General features: G+C 38.6%; 1 protein-coding gene across 4 annotated transcripts in view; it reads left to right on the top strand.

Moving 5' to 3' along the window:
* Positions 1-1,795: 1,795 nt before the first annotated feature.
* Positions 1,796-22,243, top strand: part of LOC145237097 (centrosomal protein of 135 kDa-like) — a 32,599-nt gene continuing 12,151 nt past the window's right edge. The window contains exons 1-16 of one of the 4 annotated variants that reach the window (XM_080099838.1): positions 1,796-1,985; positions 2,155-2,374; positions 2,769-2,936; positions 3,458-3,585; positions 3,941-4,039; positions 11,216-11,344; positions 11,834-12,007; positions 13,902-14,009; positions 16,177-16,327; positions 16,818-16,978; positions 17,659-17,733; positions 18,234-18,386; positions 19,551-19,709; positions 20,409-20,582; positions 21,210-21,314; positions 22,014-22,138. In XM_080099838.1, coding sequence (XP_079955964.1) covers positions 1,890-1,985; positions 2,155-2,374; positions 2,769-2,936; positions 3,458-3,585; positions 3,941-4,039; positions 11,216-11,344; positions 11,834-12,007; positions 13,902-14,009; positions 16,177-16,327; positions 16,818-16,978; positions 17,659-17,733; positions 18,234-18,386; positions 19,551-19,709; positions 20,409-20,582; positions 21,210-21,314; positions 22,014-22,138 — 2,225 coding nt within the window. In that variant the 5' untranslated portion in view covers positions 1,796-1,889. Of the gene's footprint in view, positions 1,986-2,154; positions 2,375-2,768; positions 2,937-3,457; positions 3,586-3,940; positions 4,040-10,200; positions 10,335-11,215; positions 11,345-11,833; positions 12,008-13,901; positions 14,010-16,176; positions 16,328-16,817; positions 16,979-17,658; positions 17,734-18,230; positions 18,387-19,550; positions 19,710-20,408; positions 20,583-21,209; positions 21,315-22,013; positions 22,139-22,243 lie in introns of those variants that run through there. The other 3 variants (XM_080099836.1, XM_080099839.1, XM_080099840.1) reach the window with 3 other exon arrangements.

The raw sequence follows: 22,243 nt of genomic DNA, 5'->3' as shown, positions 1-22,243 counted from the left end.
GTATATGCTGACATGTAAATTAAGCCAACAAGAAAATAAATTTTGATCGCGAAATATATCAAATAGCAGCGGTGCAAAAGTAACTATAGATAAGAAATAAAAATGTAGGCTGGTTCCGATTGTAAGCCGCAGAATCGTAAAAACTTTAGCCGTGGCTAAAAATACAGTACCCAAAACCTCTGTAACTTTTTTATTCTTGCCAAACGTTCTCTAAATTTTAGTTTTAGAGTCTAAAACACATACAAGCGCTTCAAAAATAACATGAAGGTATATTTGTGGTGTGAGATAACTTTATCTATCTTTTATCAACGCTGGTAAATATAATCGGCGACCGTTATACTTTTTCAGGATGGTACTAAATATCTTATGAGACCGTATGGTACGGCCGGGGACGATATGAGAGCTCATGAGACGATATGTGACCCATAGAGTCTCATATCGTCCTGTTTCAACAGTTTCAACACATCGTACGGTCTTATATCGGGTCGTTTTACTGAACGTGTGGTCACAAACGGGCACATGCAGTCACATGCGGTCACATGCTATCAAGTGCAGTCACATGCGTTCACATGCCATGGTTAGTACCACCGCTTTTATGCTTAAACTTTTTGTAAAAATATTAAAAAAACACAAGTGAATTAAACTTAAAAGTTTAACTTTTTGCGTAAACTTTCAAGTATTGTAGGGTCACCAGACGTCCGGAGTTTCTAGGATATGTCCGGAACATTTGCGTAAAATCTGTGTCCGGAAATAATTTGTAAAAACACTCATAACGCCCGGAATTTTAGGATCTTGTAGCCTAACCTAGGATACATAAGTTCAAAGATTTACGTTTTAACTGTTGTCTGTGCAGTTTTTGCTACCTACATTCATGTAAACAACTTATCAGCACGAATTAAAGGCTATTTGGTGAAATAAAAGCTATTTGTTGCGTCTGGAAACCTCACAATATTTTGTGAGAAGAAACGGATCCTGTGAAACTTTCTGTTTAATAGTCTAATCTAACTTATTAAGGAACAAAACTGCGCTTTTGTCTTTGCCATAGTAATGCTATTTTGTCAAAAATGGGACTCTTTGAGTTGATAACATCTCACAACATGCTAGATAATACGTCATAACGATGGTATTTAGTGAAACCGTCCGAGATTTAGCCGGTTCGCACCGGTTCTATAGAACCGTCTTACGAAATTTTATGAGATCAGCGAACCAGTTAGCATTACTGGTTACTGTCATGGACTTTTTGTAACAGAACCGGCTGAAAAATATGACTCTACCACTGCCCTAAAGTATGTTAATCATAAATAAGCATCGCAATCTAGTCAATGGGTACGTACTACAAATAATTTTTAGCGACTATACTCTTAACCTAAAATAAACTGCCGATTTATGACATCAAGTCAATTTGATAAAAGTTACCCCAAAATATATGTAACAATATGTCACGCTTTACTGCACACCAACGGGATCAGCAGGTCAAATAGCAAGGAAGAAAATCTCTACCCGCTCTGCTGGCGGGAACTTTTAATTTGTGAATATAATTTTGCTAGATTATGAAAAATATTAGGTGCTCTACTTTTATCTGTTTTTGTATGCGTGTAAGCTATTTGCAGGTGAGTGGGATAAAGCCATGTTGTTACTTTAAAGGTGCAAGGGTAGATAAGATAGGGTATTAGATATCTATGCAATCTGCAATAAAACCTTTGTCAAGCAATCCTGCAGTAGAAAAGTTCGGGCAGAATAATCTGCACGTTATTTATGAAAGTGCATGCTCTTTAATCCTGTTTTCAATTTGTCAGTAAAGCTAAAAGTTGTATTTGTTTTGAATCAAATGTTTTAATAGTTAAAGAGACACTTTGGTGGTTAGTAGTTTGGGTTTCGGGCAGAACACAATGAGTTCTGCTACTGAGAAAAAGTATGTAGCTCTCAGAAAACGACTGGATCAACTTGGCTATCGACAACCTCTCGGCATTGAATCCCTTCCATTGGTAAGTTCTAAGTTGGGTTCTAAAACAGGAATACAATTTACATTTTTTAATCTCTCTTTTACATAAGGCATGAAGCATCTAATGTTATTACATTTAAGCGTAAACCTAGAAATAGTGTTGGACAATGCAAAACAATTTTAGATATTTATACTTTTTATTTGTTTTTAAGGTGGAAAGACTATTCAGCGATCTTCTGCACACAACAGACAGTTTAAAAAAGGCAAAACTTGGTTCAAGAAAACCTAAAACAACCAATGTTGATTCTGACCAACTTCTTGAAGATGCCATTGAACCTTACAGGGTGGACAATGCTCGTCTTGTGCAAGAAAACAATTCTCTCCATTTAGATTTAGTCAAAACCAAAGAAGAACTTGATGCCACTTGCAAAAGTATGAATAATAAACCACAAAATATGTGTATACTTTATGCATAGTAATAAGTATTACCACCAGTTACTAATTGGCATAATAATCAGGCAATTAGATACTGTTCATCCTACCGAGAATTAAATGCAATAACAACAACAATATTATTATTAGTTGACACCTTGTACCAGTGCGAAAAAGTTACAACAGCCAATAACTATTGTGCATCGAATTCTCACTAAAGAGCAACTATATGCTGGGTTTATTAAGACATCTACATTGTTTACCTCTTGTTGGTTACATATAACTTATTTGGCATATAAATGTGACACTATATTTGCGATAAAGAATAGGCCACCTGAGTAACAAGCTCTTTCAAATACATATATAACTGTTTTCTTTTTGTTTGGCATCACAGAACTAAAAGGTGCGATTCGGAAACTTGAACATGAAAATGCGGATCTTAGATTCCTCAATTCCCAATACATTCATAAAGTAAAGGCTGTCGAACGGGAGAGTGCAACTAAAACTGAAAATATTCAAAAATTGCAAGAGAAGAATCTACAAGCAGTGATCCAAACACCAGGCAAGTTTGTTTTTCCAAATCTGTTCCTCTTATCCTTTTTTACAGCTGTGTAAGAACAAAAATTTTTTCTGTGTTGCTTCAACATCACCGTCTATGAGGACCTTTTGGGTAGTTCACATGCTGTTAATTATATTTGTTTATAATCTGGAAATAGCTGGAAATTTATTGAAAATTCAATATGCAAAAAGCTTATCCAAGTCATTGGCCATTTATTGTTAGCTGCTGAAACGGTCCCCCAAATTTCTCCAGCGGTTTCCCAAAATTAAATATGGCTATTTTTGGAATTTAAATGAAACACTTGCAATCTCTTAAAACTACTTAGCGGTCACCCAAACCAAACCTTAAAAAAAACCTGCTCCTCATAATTCTTTATTTAAGGAATATATTTCAAGCCAATATGCTTGTTGTGGATGCTTTCTTTATCTTTATACTTTACCCATTTAAAGGAACTGATGGCCCAGGGCCTTAAATGAGTTGAGAACCTCTGGTTTAATTTTTTTGGTGATTATTTTTGGTTTCAGGGGGCAAGAAACGGACAATACCATTCCGTCGTCAGCGAATGCAGATAGATTCCACTTTGCCAGAGTCAGAATCCACAACTTATGTTTCTGCACAACCTGATGATCCTTATATCGCAGATCTTATGCAGGTAAACATTGCGTCTGAGTTGATTTTGTTTCGCTTGGTGAAAGCATAGTGACACAATTGCACTAAAACAATTACCAAGTCGGAAACAGCTGCAGAATGGTGAAATGTTATGAAGCACATAAAAGCGGAGGGCGCAATTGGTGGATGAGAGCTTAATAGGCTGCAGCTACACCGTTTGTTAATTTTTGCTCATTGACAGAAAATAGGCTAATTTTGGTAATTTACCTAAATTATAACACATTTTTTAATTTCATGCTGAAAATTGCAATTTATTTTTACTTTTATGAGTTAATTTTTTCCTAAGGTCATGATAAAACTTTGATGTACCACATTGTAAAAATGCATTGTGAATCCAGGTTGCAGACACGAAAATCAACCAGTTAGGTGATGAAGTAAAAAAACTACAGGAGGCAGAAGAAATTAATCTGAACAAGATTAAGAATCTGAGAAGACAGGTTAGCAAATTACAATTTATCTGTATGTTTTACCTCGATATCATCAACATAAAAGCATATAGAGCCAATAAATGATAAGCTGCAGACAGTGCACACTGTTTCGACCTATAAGGTCTCATCAGTGCAGCTGGTGACGAGAGATCATCAACATAAACTGGCAAGTTGATCTAAACTTCAGAATTTTTTTGTTACTGCACACCAGTGATACACCAGTCGGAAATCGCTGGTTTACCAAAATGGGCTTAAAAAACTTCTCTTTAATGAAAGTAATTATCCACTGTCCCAAAAGTTCCATCATGATTTGCTTTATTAATTGTTGTGTAATAATTTGTATGTAATTGAATTGATTATTTTGAAACCTAAAGTGTTCCATGGCACAAAAAAGGTTGAAAACACTGCTGAAAAAAACCAACTAATGTTTACATGCACTTTGTATTATCATTTGTCTTGTTGGCTTGTATCAGAAAACAACTGTTTTTTCGTGTGTTGTTGGGGTTGCATGTGTCAACAGATTTCGATAGTATCTCTCCAGGACATGTATAGTTTGACACATCAGCTCAAAACTAACTATTATCAATGCTCAGAGGAAAAATGTAAAACTTGTTTAAAGATGTGTTTAAAAATCAGCGTTCACATACGCTGTTTGAAATCGATAGTTTTTTAGTAAATGCACGGTCGCTAGATGGCACTCAAGATGCGCGTTGCAAACTTACGAACTCTCGACCGTGTTATAACCCTGGTTCTCGAGTGTCATTACTGAGCACCACTTCAATCTAATTCAGACTTGTTTTACAAAATTTCTGTTTAAACTGAATCTTTTATTGTATTTCTCACTACTGAAAACTTTTGTTTAGCATTTCTGTTGAGTTTCCTTATCTTGTAGAGAAGCTAGCTAAACAGGAGGACGGATTTGTGTTTGATGTTGTTGTTTGTTGGTCTTTGTGTGCACTCGAGTGTCAATGCTATGATGATAAATATCTAGGAATCAAAATTTTCAGCTCCTAAGTGTTTACCAACTCGAAGGGCCTTGAATTTTTTCTGATTGTTTTTGCCTTTCCATAGTGCGTTGTAAAATCTTTTAAGTTTACTCTTTACTAAACCACTGCAACATAACACATGTAGGGTGCCAAGAGAACAGATAGCACTTTGAAGGTATATAAGTCGTTGCCGCTGCCTGATTTGCATACAAAAACCCACCGCACTATGATTCAATCTATGCAGCGAATGTCCCACCGGTGGTGGCAGAATCGCGAGATACCAGGGAACAATCAAGAAGGGGCACCTCTTCATCGAAGTACTTGTCGTCCCACCATAATTATACTTACTTTCTCAGGCAGTTTGGAGTAGCGTTGGAAACAATGCCCTAGCTCTTTTGAGCATCCCTTGGCGTCATAAACGGCCCTGCTTGAGCATTCAGCAGGTCGCGTTAAGTGCAGGACTCTTTTTCTGTTCTCAAACACCAGACATTTTTCAAGGACAGCTGGTAGTAGTGTCTTCAAAGCCGGGCTGGCCAAAGGAGCTTGTCAGGGGTCTTTCTCTGGCCTCTTCCATCACCGTTTACTGTTCCTGTGAAGCCACCTCTGAACTTAGACTTAGCGGAGCCATTAATCAAAACGAAAGAAGAGGCTTTAGCGAATTTTTCACTTGATGACTTCAGTTTTAGCGCATAAGATCAGTAAATTGCACAATTAGGTGTTGGTTTTTTATGGTTTGCATTTTGAAAGGATATTGGCAACAGCTGGGTAATTTTTTTGCACAATGTTACAGGCATAAATGGCTGTAAAGGAGATTTTCACCAGATGACTTTAGTTTTAGTGCCGAAGATTAGTAAGTTGCACAGTTAGATGTTGGCTTTTTTATGGTTTGCTTTTTGAACCGGTATTGGCAACAGCTGAGTAAAACTTTTCGCACAACGTTACAGGAATAAAGCCATGTTTAGGTTATAGCAGATTTTAAAACAAAAACCAACAGCAGCCATGGGCAACTGTATTCCCAAATTTCCTGACTTCTACAAAAAATCTAAACCAAGCGAGACAAGGAAAAAGAAAAATGGCGGACAGCGGGGTCGAAAATCACAACGAAAGTCCAGAGTCAGTCGCCATGGGCATTACAACAGCAGGGCACAATCTGTAGCAATCTCTCACGAATGTGAGGCCTACGACTGTCACCCAAACGGCGTACGATCAAGTCGACACGAAGGGGCGGTCCGTGCCTCACGTATCTCTAGCTACCCTAGCTCACATCAACGAAAAATTCGCTTCAGTAATGGACACTCGGACAATTCGACAACCCGGCGGTCAAGTGCTATCGCTGAAACCATATGCAGTCGTTGCTCTCATCAGGAAAGCGTTAGCATGCCACGGAAAACGTGTTCGTCAAACCCACCCGGTGACCGGTATAGAAAATCACGTAACAGCGTGCATAGAAAATCAGAAGCTTGCAGGAGCGGTAAGGCAAACGGCGTGAGGGGAATGGTAGTATACAGGGACGGTAAGAAAGAACGAGTACGCATGCTTAACGAACAGAACGACAGCTGACAACTACAGAAAGCTGCGCCCGCCGATAAAAAGACCCCAAAAGTCGGACGCAGCACATCAAAAGAGGATGCAATAGTTGAAGAACCAGTAACTGTTGCATCCCCGAAGCGTAGGACGCCTCCAAATTTTGATCGAATCGAAGAACGATCGTTAAGTGAAATTGACTTGCCCGCGCACGCTCGTGTTATTTCATCCGCTATTGATAAACGGACCTTGCTTGGGAGATTTTGGGACTCGCCCCTGGGTAAAAAGCTGCCCATTGGCGGCCCCATGCGGTGGTTTCGCTCCCGTGGTTTAATGAGACACTCGGAACCTCCTACACCAGCGCACCAAACAAGAAACTTCAATCGACGGCGGTTAGGCTTATGGAGCGGCCTAAAGCGTCGATTTATTTGGAAGAGTATGAGCAGGCGTCGTCCTCTTTCTTCTGCACCTATTGGCCAGGAGGAGAATGATGCTCCACGTGCTGATGCTGCAGCCCCATCCCGCTGCGAATCCTCGGCCTCTGGTCGTGGCGCGCCTTCCCGCCAATATGTATGGAAAACCCCGAGCTCCAAGCCCAACCGCGCGCCTTCACCTGAGATTATCGACGACTGTGAGGTGATCACGCTGAACCCACAGTGCTCCACTTCCAAACAACTCAAAGACCTTCCCTTACCCACGCCTTCGAATGACTCTCCGCGGAAACTAGCATCCCACCGTCCACAGCGGTCTCCGTTCTTCTCAAGTCGCTACGTTTGGCGCAGTGACAACACACGAACGCCTAGTTATCAAGGCTCAAACACAATGGACTTATCAAACTCTTTTCCTACCTCACCACGACAAGAGGATGCAAAATCGCGGTCGAGGCCCTCACATCGTTTTCTATGGAAGAAAACAAAGGCTGAAGGCCCAAGTCAACGCGGTACACAAGCGTGGCATACAATGCCTGTGAACTTGCCGTCTGACGCCAAACGCCGCAGATCAGGACAACGCAACGCCAACCGCGTTATGCCTGTTTCATCTGCTTCCCCGCCTCAATGCAAAAGAAACTATTGCTTTTCGCGTGGAATGGGAAAATAGTATCATTTAGTAAGCTTTCTTGGACCAATCTAGTTTTCACCGCTTGAGCAATCATTTTTTGGATTAGCGATCAAAAAGTTTTGCACCATTCTTGATAAGAGCAAGTCATGGAAGAATGCAGGTACGGTAAGTATAATTATATCAAAATGTTGTGTTAAAAATGGCCAGATGTTGGAAAAACTGGATTACATAACAGTGTGCCCTTAAAATTAACTGTTGAATCAGTACACCAAATTTGTTATTGTTTGTTTGTGGGCAGGCAACGTCTGAATGTGGTATGCTTACAATGAGTACACCGTCGAGCTGTCTGTTTTATTCCTAGGCAGATTTATCATTTTTCAATATATTTTTTTGATTTTGGTAGTTTATCACTTGAAGCTAGATCAACCGATTCCGTTCCACTGAGTTGGAGTAATACTACCTAAGTTTTTTGCTCAGGAGGCCGAGATGTTATTAGAACTCACAACCTTGTAAACACAATACCGATGCGCTGACCACTCGCCCATATATATTTAGACATTTAACTTCTACAAAAATGCATTCCAAAAGTGTGTATATTCAGTGTATTAAAAGTTATTCAAAACATTTTTTTCAAAGCATTAGGGTCAGCAGGGCCACTACATACTATTTACAACACACAAGGCAATTCAATCTGTGTATGTCCTGAACTCGGCGTCTCATCCACTGACCCCAAAACATTTGAAAACAAAGCGTTTATGAGTCCAGTAAAGTGCCACCGCGTCTTATAGCTTCGCTGGTCATTTCGTATGTTTTTGAGAGGCTTTTCAACAAGCCGAAGGACTTGCAGTGGACATTGTTCCCCGGTAATCTGTGTACATGACCTGGTCACTCGGTTGTTTGCTAGGAATGTGTGTTCACAGTGGTTTTCTAACCTTTTTGTATTACTTGAATCGCTTTATCGATTTTCTATAAAAGGCTATGGATTGGTTTAATTTTCATTATACGTGTCAATGAAGTAAGCTGGGCATTGCTTAAAAATCGTGTGTGGGCCATAAAATATAATGAGTTCGCATTTGTTAAATTGAAAATTTAGACAGCCTAACGTATTCAAAGACCTCCTGAATCCGTTCCACGAAACCCACAGGGGTTCGTGAACATTAGGGTAGTAACCATGGGTAAAAAACATATTTTTATAGGTGCACGTATCTGCAAGTGCACATATTTGTAATCATAGGCTTCGATTCTAGGGACGGCCTGCTGCCCCACCAAAAATCTCTGAGGTGGCAGATATTATAAAAGGGACATGTTGCCAAGCCAAAAATAGTTATGTATTTTATACATGTGGTTCATTCATTGGTAAGTTCAATTTAGTCACATACAAAGCAAGCGTTGCAAAATTAATTTGTTCTTTTAACAACGCATAGGCACAACCCATTTCGCGCTAGATGTACGAACAATATTGGCGATTCCAAGCTGTGCCCGTGGCACGTATGTTGATTAATTCGATTGTGATTTACGAACCAGTGTGCCTCACCAAAGTTCATTAACCCGCTCTAAAAACTTTCTAGAAAAGCTCTTATGCCTGCAAGTGCACACATCGACAAGTTCACACATCTGCAAGTATATATATCTGTAAGTGCACACATATGCAAGTACACACATCTTCAGTAGAAATTTTGTCGCCAAAACCGCAAAAAGCTTACCCTTTGTTCGTTGTTTGGCAATTTGTCGTTTCGTAGTTAGGTGGGCTATTCGATTTTGTAAATAGCATGTTCTGCAAAAACCACTACTGTAAAAGTCTTGAATATGCGTTGAGAATTGCTGTCAAGTGTCTAAAACTACTGTGCGTCTGGCGTAAAATTACAAGTTTTTAAAATCATTCATGTAAAACAATGCCTTGATTGGGTTTTACGTTCTAATTGGTTAACGCTGTGTGAAGTATGTCTGATCGACACACGAGCCCTTTTGTTTGTCCTTGGCGTAAATGGATTCGAGCACTCAGCGAGCGGCGGGGTGAAAAATCAAACGCAGTCATGTGGAACGCCGTAACAGCCAATCAACAGTCGCGAAACGGCGTGGCAACCGATTCAAATCATATCAGCTGTGTCGTGAAGCCATTGAGCTGTTATGGAACATGCGGCGATTGGGAGACGACCGACGGCGGTATTGTTTGCCGAGATTGGGAGCAGAGAAGAAAAGAAAGGCAAAATAAGGAGCGGGGAGTAGAAGCCGTAGTATTTCGTTGTCGACCTCCCGCCTGTTAACAATAGTCAGAACATGCTGGATTTGGCAGGTTTGGACAGAGTGCCCGGTTAGCTGATTTTCCGTTGGCAATTTGAACAGTTTCGCGTAACAAACGAAGGTATAAGCCGATAAACGGTCGCTCGGTAGCGAACAGGAAAAAGGTGCATTTTTGCTGGTTACTGTATCGAACCGATTGTGAAAGATTCCGATTTCGTGCAGTTTGCGTTGAGTATAATTAAGTGGTAAGCTATTTTATTCGCAAGTGCTGAGACAAAGGTAGCGGTCGTCATAGCAACGGACCTTGTATGAATCGAAAGTCATTTTAGCCAAAAATCGTCATGAAGGTGTTTGTGGTAAAGGAGAGGTTTTTGTTTTTCGAACAGATATCGGTAAAGCATATGATCTTCTGTATGTGATCAGTGTTAGGAGCGGTGTATATTGGAATTATGTCGTCTTATCGACGTCGCCCAAAAACTTCCTCCAGTCCTAGGGTAAGCCTTTTGCCTAGTAAAGTTCATCGCTCTATATAACCTGTCTATCTTAGAATGATTGTTATCAATAAAAGCGATACCAGGTCACACGAAAAATACCGAACAGGCGTTGTGCATTTTCGCTTGCGTGCTCTCATTATATCATTTATTGCTCTGAAGAAGCCCTGACGTTCTGGTGGGCGAAACGTCAGCAAAAGTACAAGTTCTTGAAAAACCAACTAGTAACTTAGTTTGTTTAGCATTACACCAGTTGAACGATAAATTTGTTGAAAGGTCACACAAATATAAAACGGCATACTATCGACAGTTGCGTTAATTTTGCATTAGTTGGAGTCCTTTTTGTCAATTTTTGATTTGTGTTGATGAGATTGAATTTGCACATGGTAGAAAGCAGTTCAATTATTTTTTTGTGTGCAATTCACATAACTGCCTTTGGCACTGTGCTGTTCTTTTGTATCGTTGTTCATTGTCTTGCACGCATACAAGTGTTACGCGTTCCATCGGCGCCCGCGACCCAGTTTACTAAATTTGTTTTATGGAGCTTGTTGACTCAAGATAACGCTATAACCGCGTTATGCTTGTCAGTCAATATAGTCAAACTGTACAGCCGGTTGCTCTGGTGATCGTTACCATCGCCACCGTATCTTAAAGGGAAAATCCAATAGTTTCTATGAATCATAATACGCTGGCCTATACAAGGCGTTATACTGAACCAAGCCAGGCTGAAGGCTGAAAAATTGCAGCCCGCGGCGGGATTCGAACCCACGACAGGAGTTTTCATGTTTGTTTTACTTTTAGTTTATTTATACACATGTAAACATATGGTATATATACAGGTAAGCATGCATGACTAGATGTAAATATATTAGTGTTGTTTGTAGGTGGAAGGCCGAGACAGAGAAATCGACAGACTGAATCGATCGCTAGAGGGCGGTAGACCACATGATGTTGTTTCGTTGGAAGCGAAAAATCGGAGCAATGAACGTCTTATTTCCCACCTTAATCTACAGGTAAGAATGTTCCTTGTTTTTTTTTTACAATAAACAGAAATTAATAAACAGAAATTAATAAACAGAAATTAATAAACAGAAATACACTTTTTGAGGTAAAAAAATGTTACAGTTTGGCTACTATTAAGATTTTCCATAGATTTCACTGCAGATATAAGTTTTTTTACGAAAAAAAATGAGCAATTGTACCAACCCTAAAAACAAAGATAAACAAGTTGAAATCTTAATATAACCAGTACTCACTGTTTGTAGTAAACATATGGGGAGAGATTGGAATTCGGTATGGCTCGACCGAAAAACAAATAAAACCCAAGAAACCCTGCTAGTAGTTTTTGCCGTCACCGAAAAAAGCAACGACACAATTTTTGACCCCTATGCAATAGTTTTAACAATTTCACTACACACACAAACACTATTACTGTACACAGTTTTTAAACGAACACTTTATTGTAATAAACAAGAAACCTAAAACCTTTTGCCTCGAAATAGGTGGACTACTTGCAACAGACCAATCAGGAATTAGAAGATCGTATCAAGGAGTTAGAGGAAGGAAAAGCTAATGCAGTTGGTGATACGCAACGCTTAAATCGTGAAGTGGATCGCTTACATGCTGAGCTTCGTGACATTGACCGACTTGCACAGCAACTAGAACAAGAAAAACAGGTATTCACTAAAATCCTAATTATTAAGTTTGTTTTTCCTTAACTTTAGGACCTGAAGCAATTAGACTTAGTGACTATTAGAGAGGGATAGATCGTATGATAAACAGTTATATTTAACATTACTGTGCTAGGTAAGGTGTTTTGTGAGACTGGCAAGTTTGTGAGACCCCAGATGTGTGTATTGTTTTGTACATTTATGGTAGCTTTAGTTTAACAGTATTACATCAGACAGACCCTACCCCATGTGTGTGTAATGTATTGCATGTAAACTTATGATATGTCCAGTTTGAACAATTTTGCATCACAGCATATTCCAAACAGTTTTTGCTCAAAGCGTGTTGTTTGTATACTTATGCAAACAACACGCTTTGAGCAAAAACTGTACTATAAGTTAGACCAGGGGTGGGCAAACTTTTCAGTGCAAGGGCCGCATTCAGAGGTTTTTAATCTTATCGGGCCGCATAGTATTTCACCAACGTACGCCAATTGCTTACTTGTTTTTTTGTTTTTTTTCACATATATATATATCATTTTAAGTCGCCTAAAATGCCCAGATTAATAATTTCTAACTTGGTGCATTAGTTCAGCTGAACGGAGCTAACTGTTTATGACGTCATAAAGTTTATGTATGACATAAACTGTATTGTGACGATTGCGGTGCCTGTTCTTTCACATTGTTTGCACACAATAAGCGGATAAAAAGCCTGGCGTATATGGTCACTAGGCTGGTAATCTTTTTTTCCAGTCTCACGAAAGCTGTTTTTAGCTGTTTGAAAATCAAAATATTAGGCAAAATAGTTTTAGTTACGTCACGGCCGCCAGTACATGTATTTTAACATACATGGCCACGACCGCACAAACTTGTCTCCGCGGCCGCATGTCGCCTTACGGCCGCACGTTGTGTACCCCTGATTTAGCCCAAAATATTAACATAGTATATTTTCAGCTATGTGCAAATACGTTTGTTGTCACTTTAATGATTGTACACACATTGGTTGAAACGCTACAATTGTAATTGTTTTCAAAAATAAACAAGCATTTGTTTCAACATAGGCTACACCACGTTTTTTTGTTAATAAATTCCTTGCGCTAACATTAAACAATGCGAGCCACTTTTAATAGCCGTGTTTAATGTTCGTTTGCAAAGAACTGTAACGACCTAAACTTGATCCAAAGTGACCAAAGTTTTGGCGTCAACATTGCAAAGTGGGCTGTATTTGAAAACGTAAACCGCTTTTACTTTATCGAACAAAGAAATTGTGTCAAGTGACGATTTGCATAATAACGTGGCAGAAACAACCGGCTAAAGCACATAAAAAGTATCTGCGTTTAGGCAAGTCGCATCCCCGGTATTTTTAAAACTCTACGCCTGTGCTTATAATTCTATTCAGCGTTGCTTGGTCACTTTCTCTTCAAAGTTTGCGAACATTTGGCGGGCCGCACAAACTCCTTTGCCGGGCCGCATGCGGCCCGCGGGCCGTAGTTTGCCCACCCCTGAGTTAGACTATAAGTCCATCATAGTTTTCTGCAAAGGTTGTCAATTGAAAATCACACCAACAAAGATTAAAGCTGTTATACTGTAGTTTTTTTTTTATAAACAAAGCATTTTTCGTTAACCAATGCTTACTGTACCCACTTAAGCATTAAAAGTAAGTTATGATTGTTGCACACTTACAGGGCATTTGTTTTTAAGTTTTCGATATGCTATCATTTGTCAATGTTTTATCGTCGGTTTCCTTTCGTTTTTGAGCTAAACTTTTCCCCTACTAATGCACGTAATATTAACAATACACACTGTGCATTTCAAGCCCTCCCATTTGAACTTGTGTATATTGCATACAAGCGCATACTTGGCGTTGGTTGCGCTATTCAATCGAACATTGTTATTTACACAGGATGCGGTGATCGCTGCAGACAGGGAAATCCACGAAGCTCAGTTGGAATTACGTCAGTCCCAACGTCAGGAGGAGGGAATTGGATCCAAACTCATTGATTCACACGCGGTAATATACTGAAAGTATAAATTGCCTAATGAATGCATTCATACTGGGATCAGCCCTGAAGCGTCCATGCAGACCAGTGATCACGGCTAACTCATTTATAAATCATTGTACGCCAGGCCCATTGAAGGCCGGTCTACCATGCATTGTATAAAATGAGAATACTTGGTTTGTGGGTTTTTTTTCGGGAATAGTGCTTAAATTTTACATTTATTTGGTAAACAACGGTGTTAGCTAACGCGTGAGTCATATTAATATTCTTTTAGTCGTTTTTGCTGATAGAAAAAAAAAGATTTTTCAATTTTTTTTTATTGTTTAGATTAGAATATTTTTTTGTGTAGTCGAACAACCCATTAAAGGCGTTTTTTTTATTATTTTTTGCTTATGTTAATAATTTGGTGATTAGTACGTGGCTGTCGTTGGCCGCACTATTGCGAAAGTACCTAGACCAGTAAATTTTGTCCAAAATTCCAACTTAAGAAAAGACACTACTTCCAAATTCTCCATAAATTGGTTGCATTTTAAGCAGTGTTTCATACCGGAACGGAACGAAACGAAATAACGTTATTCGTTCTGAGCAAATTATTTATTTCGTTATTTCGTTCTGGACCGATATTTTCATTTCGTTCCGGTCTGACCGAAATAAATTTATAACGTTATTTTTCGGTATTTCGGTCTTAACAAAAGAACATTTCTTTGTGGTCTTTACAGCTATGAAGCGAAAAAAGAAAGAAAGTTGCAACACAAAAAAATTATTGTCGGTAGTTGTTACGTCATTTTTTGTCAATGATGGTCAAACGAATATAAACTGTAAGAGCTTAACGGCGCGAAATTTTCAGCAATTGTTTCATGTCAAATGTCCAGAACGAAATACCGAAATAAAAAAATAACGGTATTTCGTTCCGTTCCGGTATTTTGAATTTTTTTTATTTCGGTATTTCGTTCCGGTATTTGAGCCAAAAATTATTTATTTCGTTCCGGTATAACGTTCCGTTCCGTTCCGGTATGAAACACTGATTTTAAGGTGATTAAAAACGTCTTCTCAGTGCAGCTGGTGACAAGACATCATGCTGGTAGAGCCAGTCAACAGTGCCAGTTAGTTGAAGATTATGAAAATTAAAGTCAAGCCTAAAAAGACACATCTTGTATTTGCCACACTGACTAAAGTTTAACAAAATCCACTACATTTTACTGCCACCCGCATACAGTAAAAATGTCGTGCTCAGAGAAAACATTACGCCGTCGAGTGACACAACAAAATTCGAGACTGATTCAAGTTCAATTTTCAACGATTTCAATATCGACCGTTTCTAGACAGGTACTTCAGACCGGCACTCTTAAAAGTAAACACACAAGCGTATCCGTTTTTAAATCGGCGCTACGCAGTGTCTGAGTACTGTTGGGGTTAATTCGTGCTCTCGACTTATTTGATCAGCTCGGCTTTGTCTCAATGATAAATGGATTTGCTGATGAAACTCTCTTCAGCTTAAGCTTTTTTCTAATGCCCTGTTAACAAAACAAAAAACGAATTTCAGATTTTGTTTGGCAATGTTAAAGCATCGTTGCTTTTAGGAACCGTTTCGTATTTAAAGTGTTCAAATGTTGTTTTTTTGTTGACAATAATTTGATAATATGAGGTTACTAATTTGGGCAACTTATAAAACATAGTACTGAAGCCGAAAATAATGACAAAAACGTGTCGACATTGTCTCTTTCATTGAAGTACAATCCTGTCAAGGTTTTAAAGAATTAAGGGATTGGATTTTTTTTGATTTTTTTTCATCCTTCTTATTAAAGGTTTATTGTACCAATAATAGGTTATAAATCTAAATGTTTTTGTTGCAATACTCGTAATTGAAACTTAAAGCTCGAATCACCCAGTCCGTTGCTTGGTGAGTGAAGACTAAAAATCCTTATAGCAATAGATGTAAGTTCCGACAAATCACTTAGTCGTTCACCCTTTGGTTTTAAAGATATATATATTTCGCTATTACAGCATCGTCAGTATCTTATTCAAATAGAATGTTTTTGTTGGTAATTTTTTTGGACCCAAAATCATTCCATATAAAGCTTTAACAGATTAAGCTACTAGCAAAAAAAAAACTTTTTTTTCCAATGTTTATTGTCGTCTTTCTTGGTTTATAACGAAATTATATTCACGCTGTTTCAGGCCCGTGATCGTCTTATGAACGAAAACAGTGACCTACAAGCCGAAATTGAAGCATCCAAGCTCGATGTCCAACGACTGAACGATCTGCTCGATAAAGTTCAGGGTGATAAACGCTTGCTTGCCGATAAAGTGCAGTCGTTATCTGCTAAAGGTAAAATTTCACAAATTTGTGAGGTGTGATTTTTATGCAAATTAGTGGTTGTTTGTAAAACACATATGATGCAAGTTGTATTTTAATTTTTTTATTAAAATGCTCAGTTTGCTTAAAAATGTTTATTTCTCGTTGTTAAAAAATCTTAGCGTTCCAGTTTTGGTTAATCACTGTTTTAAAATTGGACACTGTCGAGTTTTTTTGAAATAGGTTATTTTGCGTGACAATATTGGCTAAAATAGTGGTTAAATGTATACATAGGCGTCGATGCTTTTATTATGCAAATCCTTGTACTGAAGTGTTGAAGAATTTGGATTTTTTGCACCTATAGGTTTGGTATACTAGTATACTAAAGATAAAATATTTAGCACAAAATTCATGCAAAGTGTATTTCAAGCAAATTATGACATTTTTAAATTTTTGTTCGGAAAACTATCACTTCTAAGCGAAATATAACAACTTTACCGAACTATTTTGTAAACTATTTTAGAGAAAAGTCTTGTTCTGGAATTAGAGCAATACCGAACGAGTCCATCGCGCGCAAGAAAACGGGACAAATCTCCAAGTAAACTGGATTCATTCGTTCGAACTCTGGAACAAGAACGCGATTATTACAGAAACGAATGCGACACGCTTCAGACTATGATCAGGGTGAGTCGTCATATAGTGTGATGTCATTACTTTTGTGACGCACTTTATTGAAGTTTGAAATATTGTGTGACGTCATTGTTCTTGTGACGTGTAAAGCTTCAAAATTTGTGTGGTGTCATTTTCCAAGCGACGTACTTTTTGAAGTTAAAAAACATTTGTGACGTCATCACCGTTGTGACGTACTTTACTTGAAGTTTGAAACTTTATGTGACGTAATTTTCCTTGCGACGTTTCTTGACTGAAACTTGCCATTTTTTGCCACGGGATTATTCTTGTGACGTACTATGACTCCAGTTAAAAAAGTTTGTGTGACGTACTCTGACTGAAGTTTAAAACCATTATGTGGCGTCAAAATTCTTTAATAAAAGCATAAGGGGTAAAAAATATAGTGACTGATGAAAGCAATCAACAATAGGTTAAAAAGCATTCCGAATCTTAAGAAAGTCATTGGCCACGAACGGTAAATATTTAATTAGGCTCGTTTTCAAATCATCTTGTTTTCTATTCGCCGGTTATGCAAAGTGAAAAAAGTACCACCAGTCATGTTGGAATATAAAACGTCTTTGTTGTACCCTAAGATCCGGGGTGTATAACGTTATCATGTACGAACAAGCCGTTAAGTTGTCCACTTCAATTCGGGTTTGAACAGCGCAATAACTCGTTTGTTGTTGTTTTTTCAGGAAAACAAGGCAAAGTCTGGTCGCACAAGCAGTCCTAGATCTAGAAGTCCAGCTCGAAGCACACCAACCAAGAAGGTACCTTCACACAAGCATGTTTAATTTTTTCAACTACTTTAGTTTCTTATGTTTTATCAATTTTTGACAAGTGCTTGATACGAAAGCCAAACGCTGTCCAACCATAGCCTGTATCATTGCGAAAGTTAAGTATAAATGCATCAAGCCTATAAATGATAAGCTGCAGACAGTGCACACTGTTTCGCCCTATAGGGTCTCATCACTGCAGCTGGTGACCAGACACAGACTATATTTATCCATCCAACGTCAATCCAGTTTGTTTGGAGTAACAGGCCGAAAATACCTTAAAGGTCGAAACTGTGTGTGTACTGTCTGCCGCTTGCTTACAATATATTTTTCCTGTAAAAAGAATTTGAAACGCTTTTTACGAATCACAATCAGCGAATGATTTTGTTAACAATAGCCTCGGCAAAAACAAGACACAATTTTCAATTAAAACTGTAAGGAAACCTCCTATTGCCACACGCTTCGGCCTTATAAACAGTGACAATTAAAAGCAGGCCGTTGAAGAGCGGCGTGGCGAGTTGCTAGCCCGCTTGAGGGAAGCAGAGAGCGAAAGGGATTACTTCAAGCGCGAACACCACCTCTTGAGCGCCATCACCCGGGGAAAACGCGCCCTTTCGACTTCTCGCCACCAGATGGCTTCGCGTTCGGTGGGGTAGGGCATGCGCGCACTTCGTGATACAACGCTCGTGGTCATCTTGCCTGCCGTTTCCGTGAACCTCCGTGATTCGTTTCGTTTGTCTCATCAACATGGGAATGCAATCATGTGATTTTTCGTTTCTTTGCACTGGCCGTGCATGTGTCTGTTTTGCACGCATTTTTGTTGGGTGTGTTGTTAATCTGAATTCGGTACAGAGTTGTAAGTCGAGCCAGTCATTACAGGTCGGGTTCAGGCCTAAATATAAATAACACAGGGTTGAATTGGACTTGACTTCACACTCGGCCTTATTTTTGCCGGAATTTTACCAATTTTCGGTCAAAATTCGACCTTTGTTTGATAAACTACGGGATCGGTTCGTTTTTCTTTTGCTTGCACTTTTTGGTTTGGGCCTCATTTTCGGGCCCGCTTGCAACTCTGGTTCGATGTTCACCGATAAATTATAACCTCGGCTTTTTATGAGGCGCAATTCTGAACTAAAGCAATTACTTGGTTTGCTAACCATGCTAAAACAACTACAATCTTATTTCAAAATCTGCGTAATCGCCCACCCACGTGCAATCACTACTGTCACTTTATTGAAACTTTCGACCAATTAACCCTCGCTAAGCAAGTTTGTTGTAAGTGACTTTCTTAACACTATGTTGCAAGCATGTGGGCTTAAAAATGCAATTTGGACCACCATATTTGGTAATCATCTTCTCAAAAATGTCAAAACCTTCTATTTGGTTACGTTTAAGGCATAGCAGATTAATGCTCACTTAGGTTTGTAAATATAAGGTTCTCCTGGTTAAGAACCGCCGTTTTTGACGAAATACTTGCCCAAAAGTCAAAAACGTGCCCAATTTTACTGTCATTCAACTGCTTGTAAACCAAAATGTCAAAATGCACTAAAATAACTTTTTAAAAAAACCCGCCACCCTAAACGCAGCCCGCAACTCTATGTCGGTAACCAGCCCAATTGGGCTTGAAAACCGCCACCCGGGCAAGACCATGTTAGCGTGAGCTCCCACCTAAAATGCTTTCTAACCTTAACCGATTTGCCAAATTCCAAGCAATTAAGGCGCATCCATTGTAACTTACCACTGCACGCATTCAAACTCTAACCACAACACTTACACACAAATGCATTATTTTTTGTGTTATGTATCAACAGAGCGGTGACAGCAGCAGTGATTCATATCAACGTTTGTTGCGTGAACGCGACGAATTGCAAGGAATGTTAAACAAGTTTGAACGTCACATGGCTGAAATACAGGCGAATGTAAAAGTTCTAACTCAGGAACGGGACAAAACTAACATGCTGTATGAACAGGTGGGTTGGAGTTCCTGTGGCTTGTTGAAAACTGTCTGATTTTTTAGTGCGATGATGGGAGACACTTTAAAACATGACTCTGTGGTATTGTGTTTAAGATATGCAACGTACTGCCCTGCACTTAACCAGCAGTTAAATCCAATTATGTTGTTTTGAACTCAGCATTGCCATAAACCTAAGAAATTGGAAATTTCTGTCAAACAAATCCATTTTTTTCAATAACTTTAAGCTCAAACGGTTTGGTTCATTCATACCAAAGCCTGTATTAAAAATATATTTTATATTACGTCATATGATTCTGATGTCACAGGAAGATGGCGTCATCATCTGTTAAACATATTTTTCTACATACGGCCCTTTATTTTAGGCAACTCCATTGTTATGGCGATTACAAAATCTATATGTAAAACACGATTGATGTTGCGCGATAAAGCCTTATTGGCGCCATTCAACTCGGCCAATCAAAATTACTACAATTTGTAAAGTCCTACAATTTGTACAAATCAGACAATATTTGAGTTTTTTTCTTATACCTGCTGTATTATTTGGGGACGCAAAATGGCATTTATGAGGCTCTACCTAGTTATACAATGGGTTGGACAACTTGTGTTTTTATGTAGACTTTGGTATATTACATATAACCGGGAAGGCCATAAACAAATTTCTACCCAAGGTTTAACGATTATTTTCTCTTTGCAGTCGAACGAAGAACTGCAACGTTTACGACGTGAATACGTTCGTTCACCAAAGTCGCCGAAAGCATCGCTCACTGCACAGGCAATCCTGCGACGTGTGGAAAACGAGAGAGACACTTCTATTGCAGATCTACGTCGTATGACCACTGAGAGAGACAGTCTGCGTGAGAGACTAAAGGTGCGTTGTGTGTGCTATGTTAAAACCAGGGTGGAAATCGAGGGTCGCAAATCGAGAAAATTCATTTTTCATACAAAACGAAACAAAAATTAGTAGATAAAAGCTCAACGCTCTGCAGCTATACACCTTGTACAAAGCTTTATGTGCCTGCAGGGCTTAGTATCTTTGCAACCTTGCCTTTTTATATCTGTGACATAATTCATTATAGCTTATTATACCATGCACTAATTTTCAGTTTATTTGGGACATGCTTTTGTTTCTGTTAAGCGTATAAACATAGGGTTGCCAATTGCCATACCGTCCTTATTTCTAAAATTTGTCCTTATTTTGAAGGGCAGTGTCTTAGAAAAAGTTATTGCTCCTTAGGCTCGTATAAATGCAAATATAAAAATGAAATTTTTCGGTTGTTATTTTCATTTTTATGTCGATGGCAAACCTGCCTAGAAATACATTCCCCGCTTTTCTACGTCTTTTTATGAGGACATTGGTAAAGCTTAAAACAAAACACGGATAAAAAAGACCTTTAGAATTAATATTACCAGTGTACACTTGCCTTTTATGCAAGCTCCTAGTTTTAAATTGTTTTTGCCAAACGCCAAACCAAGATTCCAATAAAATTTTATACAGATACAACAAGAGCAATCAATTTCGGAACGTTCCCGGTTGGAACAACGCGCCGAGGACTTGGAGAACAGAGCCCACGCATTAGGACAGGAAAAAATAGATTTACAGGTGTGTACTGCCTACTTTTGACATACTCTGCGATTAATGCATTGACAAGATAGCTTACGTAACTCGTTTTGATTGTGTCAAGAACCAGCTGTTTTTTTGTTTTTTTGTCATGATTCTTTTGTTACTATTTTACGTTGATTTGATTGCCTCCAGGGTTACTAATAATCTAAAGCTAAAAAATAACGATATGAAGAAAAAAAATATTCTAATCTATGTATTTAAGCCTCTGGTTTTAAACACCCTGATCGCCATACTGTACAATACTGTTCAGACGATCAGAATCATTTTAATGTTTGATTTCGAAGCAGAAATTTTAAAGTCGCCCATTGAAAACTTATCGTCAGTTTTGGTTTAAAAAGAAAAAAATTGACAAAAAAGTAACATTAAACCTGATATGTTAATTGTACCCCAGGCTTAAGGACTTTTTTACCAAAAATAACCTTCATGGAAAACAAAATCGCCCGGAAGGTTGTTACTACATTATTTATCGCCATTTTATGGCATATTTAATTCATAAAAGTCCAAGAAAGACTCCTGTCGTGAGTTCGAATCCCACCGCAGGCTATTATTTTCATCTGGAAAATACTTGGGAGACCGGTTTGATTCGGTACAACGCCTTCAACTATCAACTATCTGGCGTACTAATAATAAAATGTTGTCTTTCTTGGGATTCATTTTGATGACTTCATGTTCGTGTAGAGCCGCGTTGATTCACTGAAAGATCTCAACCTGGCACAAGAAGACGATATAAAAGTTCTAAGGATGAAAATACAACAAGTGGAAGATGATTATGAAGCGACAAGAACAGAGTTGGAAGATGTAAAGTAAGTGACCATAATTTCATCTCCAATTTACAAAAATGGCTTAAGTGTATACACTACAATGACTCTTAAAGGGCGCCAGCGTTTGCAATAGTAAAGGGGCGCTGG

The sequence above is a fragment of the Phallusia mammillata genome, chromosome 7 (genome assembly GCF_965637545.1).
Source record: "Phallusia mammillata chromosome 7, kaPhaMamm4.hap1.1, whole genome shotgun sequence".
Classification (NCBI taxonomy): domain Eukaryota; kingdom Metazoa; phylum Chordata; class Ascidiacea; order Phlebobranchia; family Ascidiidae; genus Phallusia; species Phallusia mammillata.
Note: the sequence above shows the minus strand (reverse complement) of the source record. Positions and strands in the feature narration are given on the sequence as shown.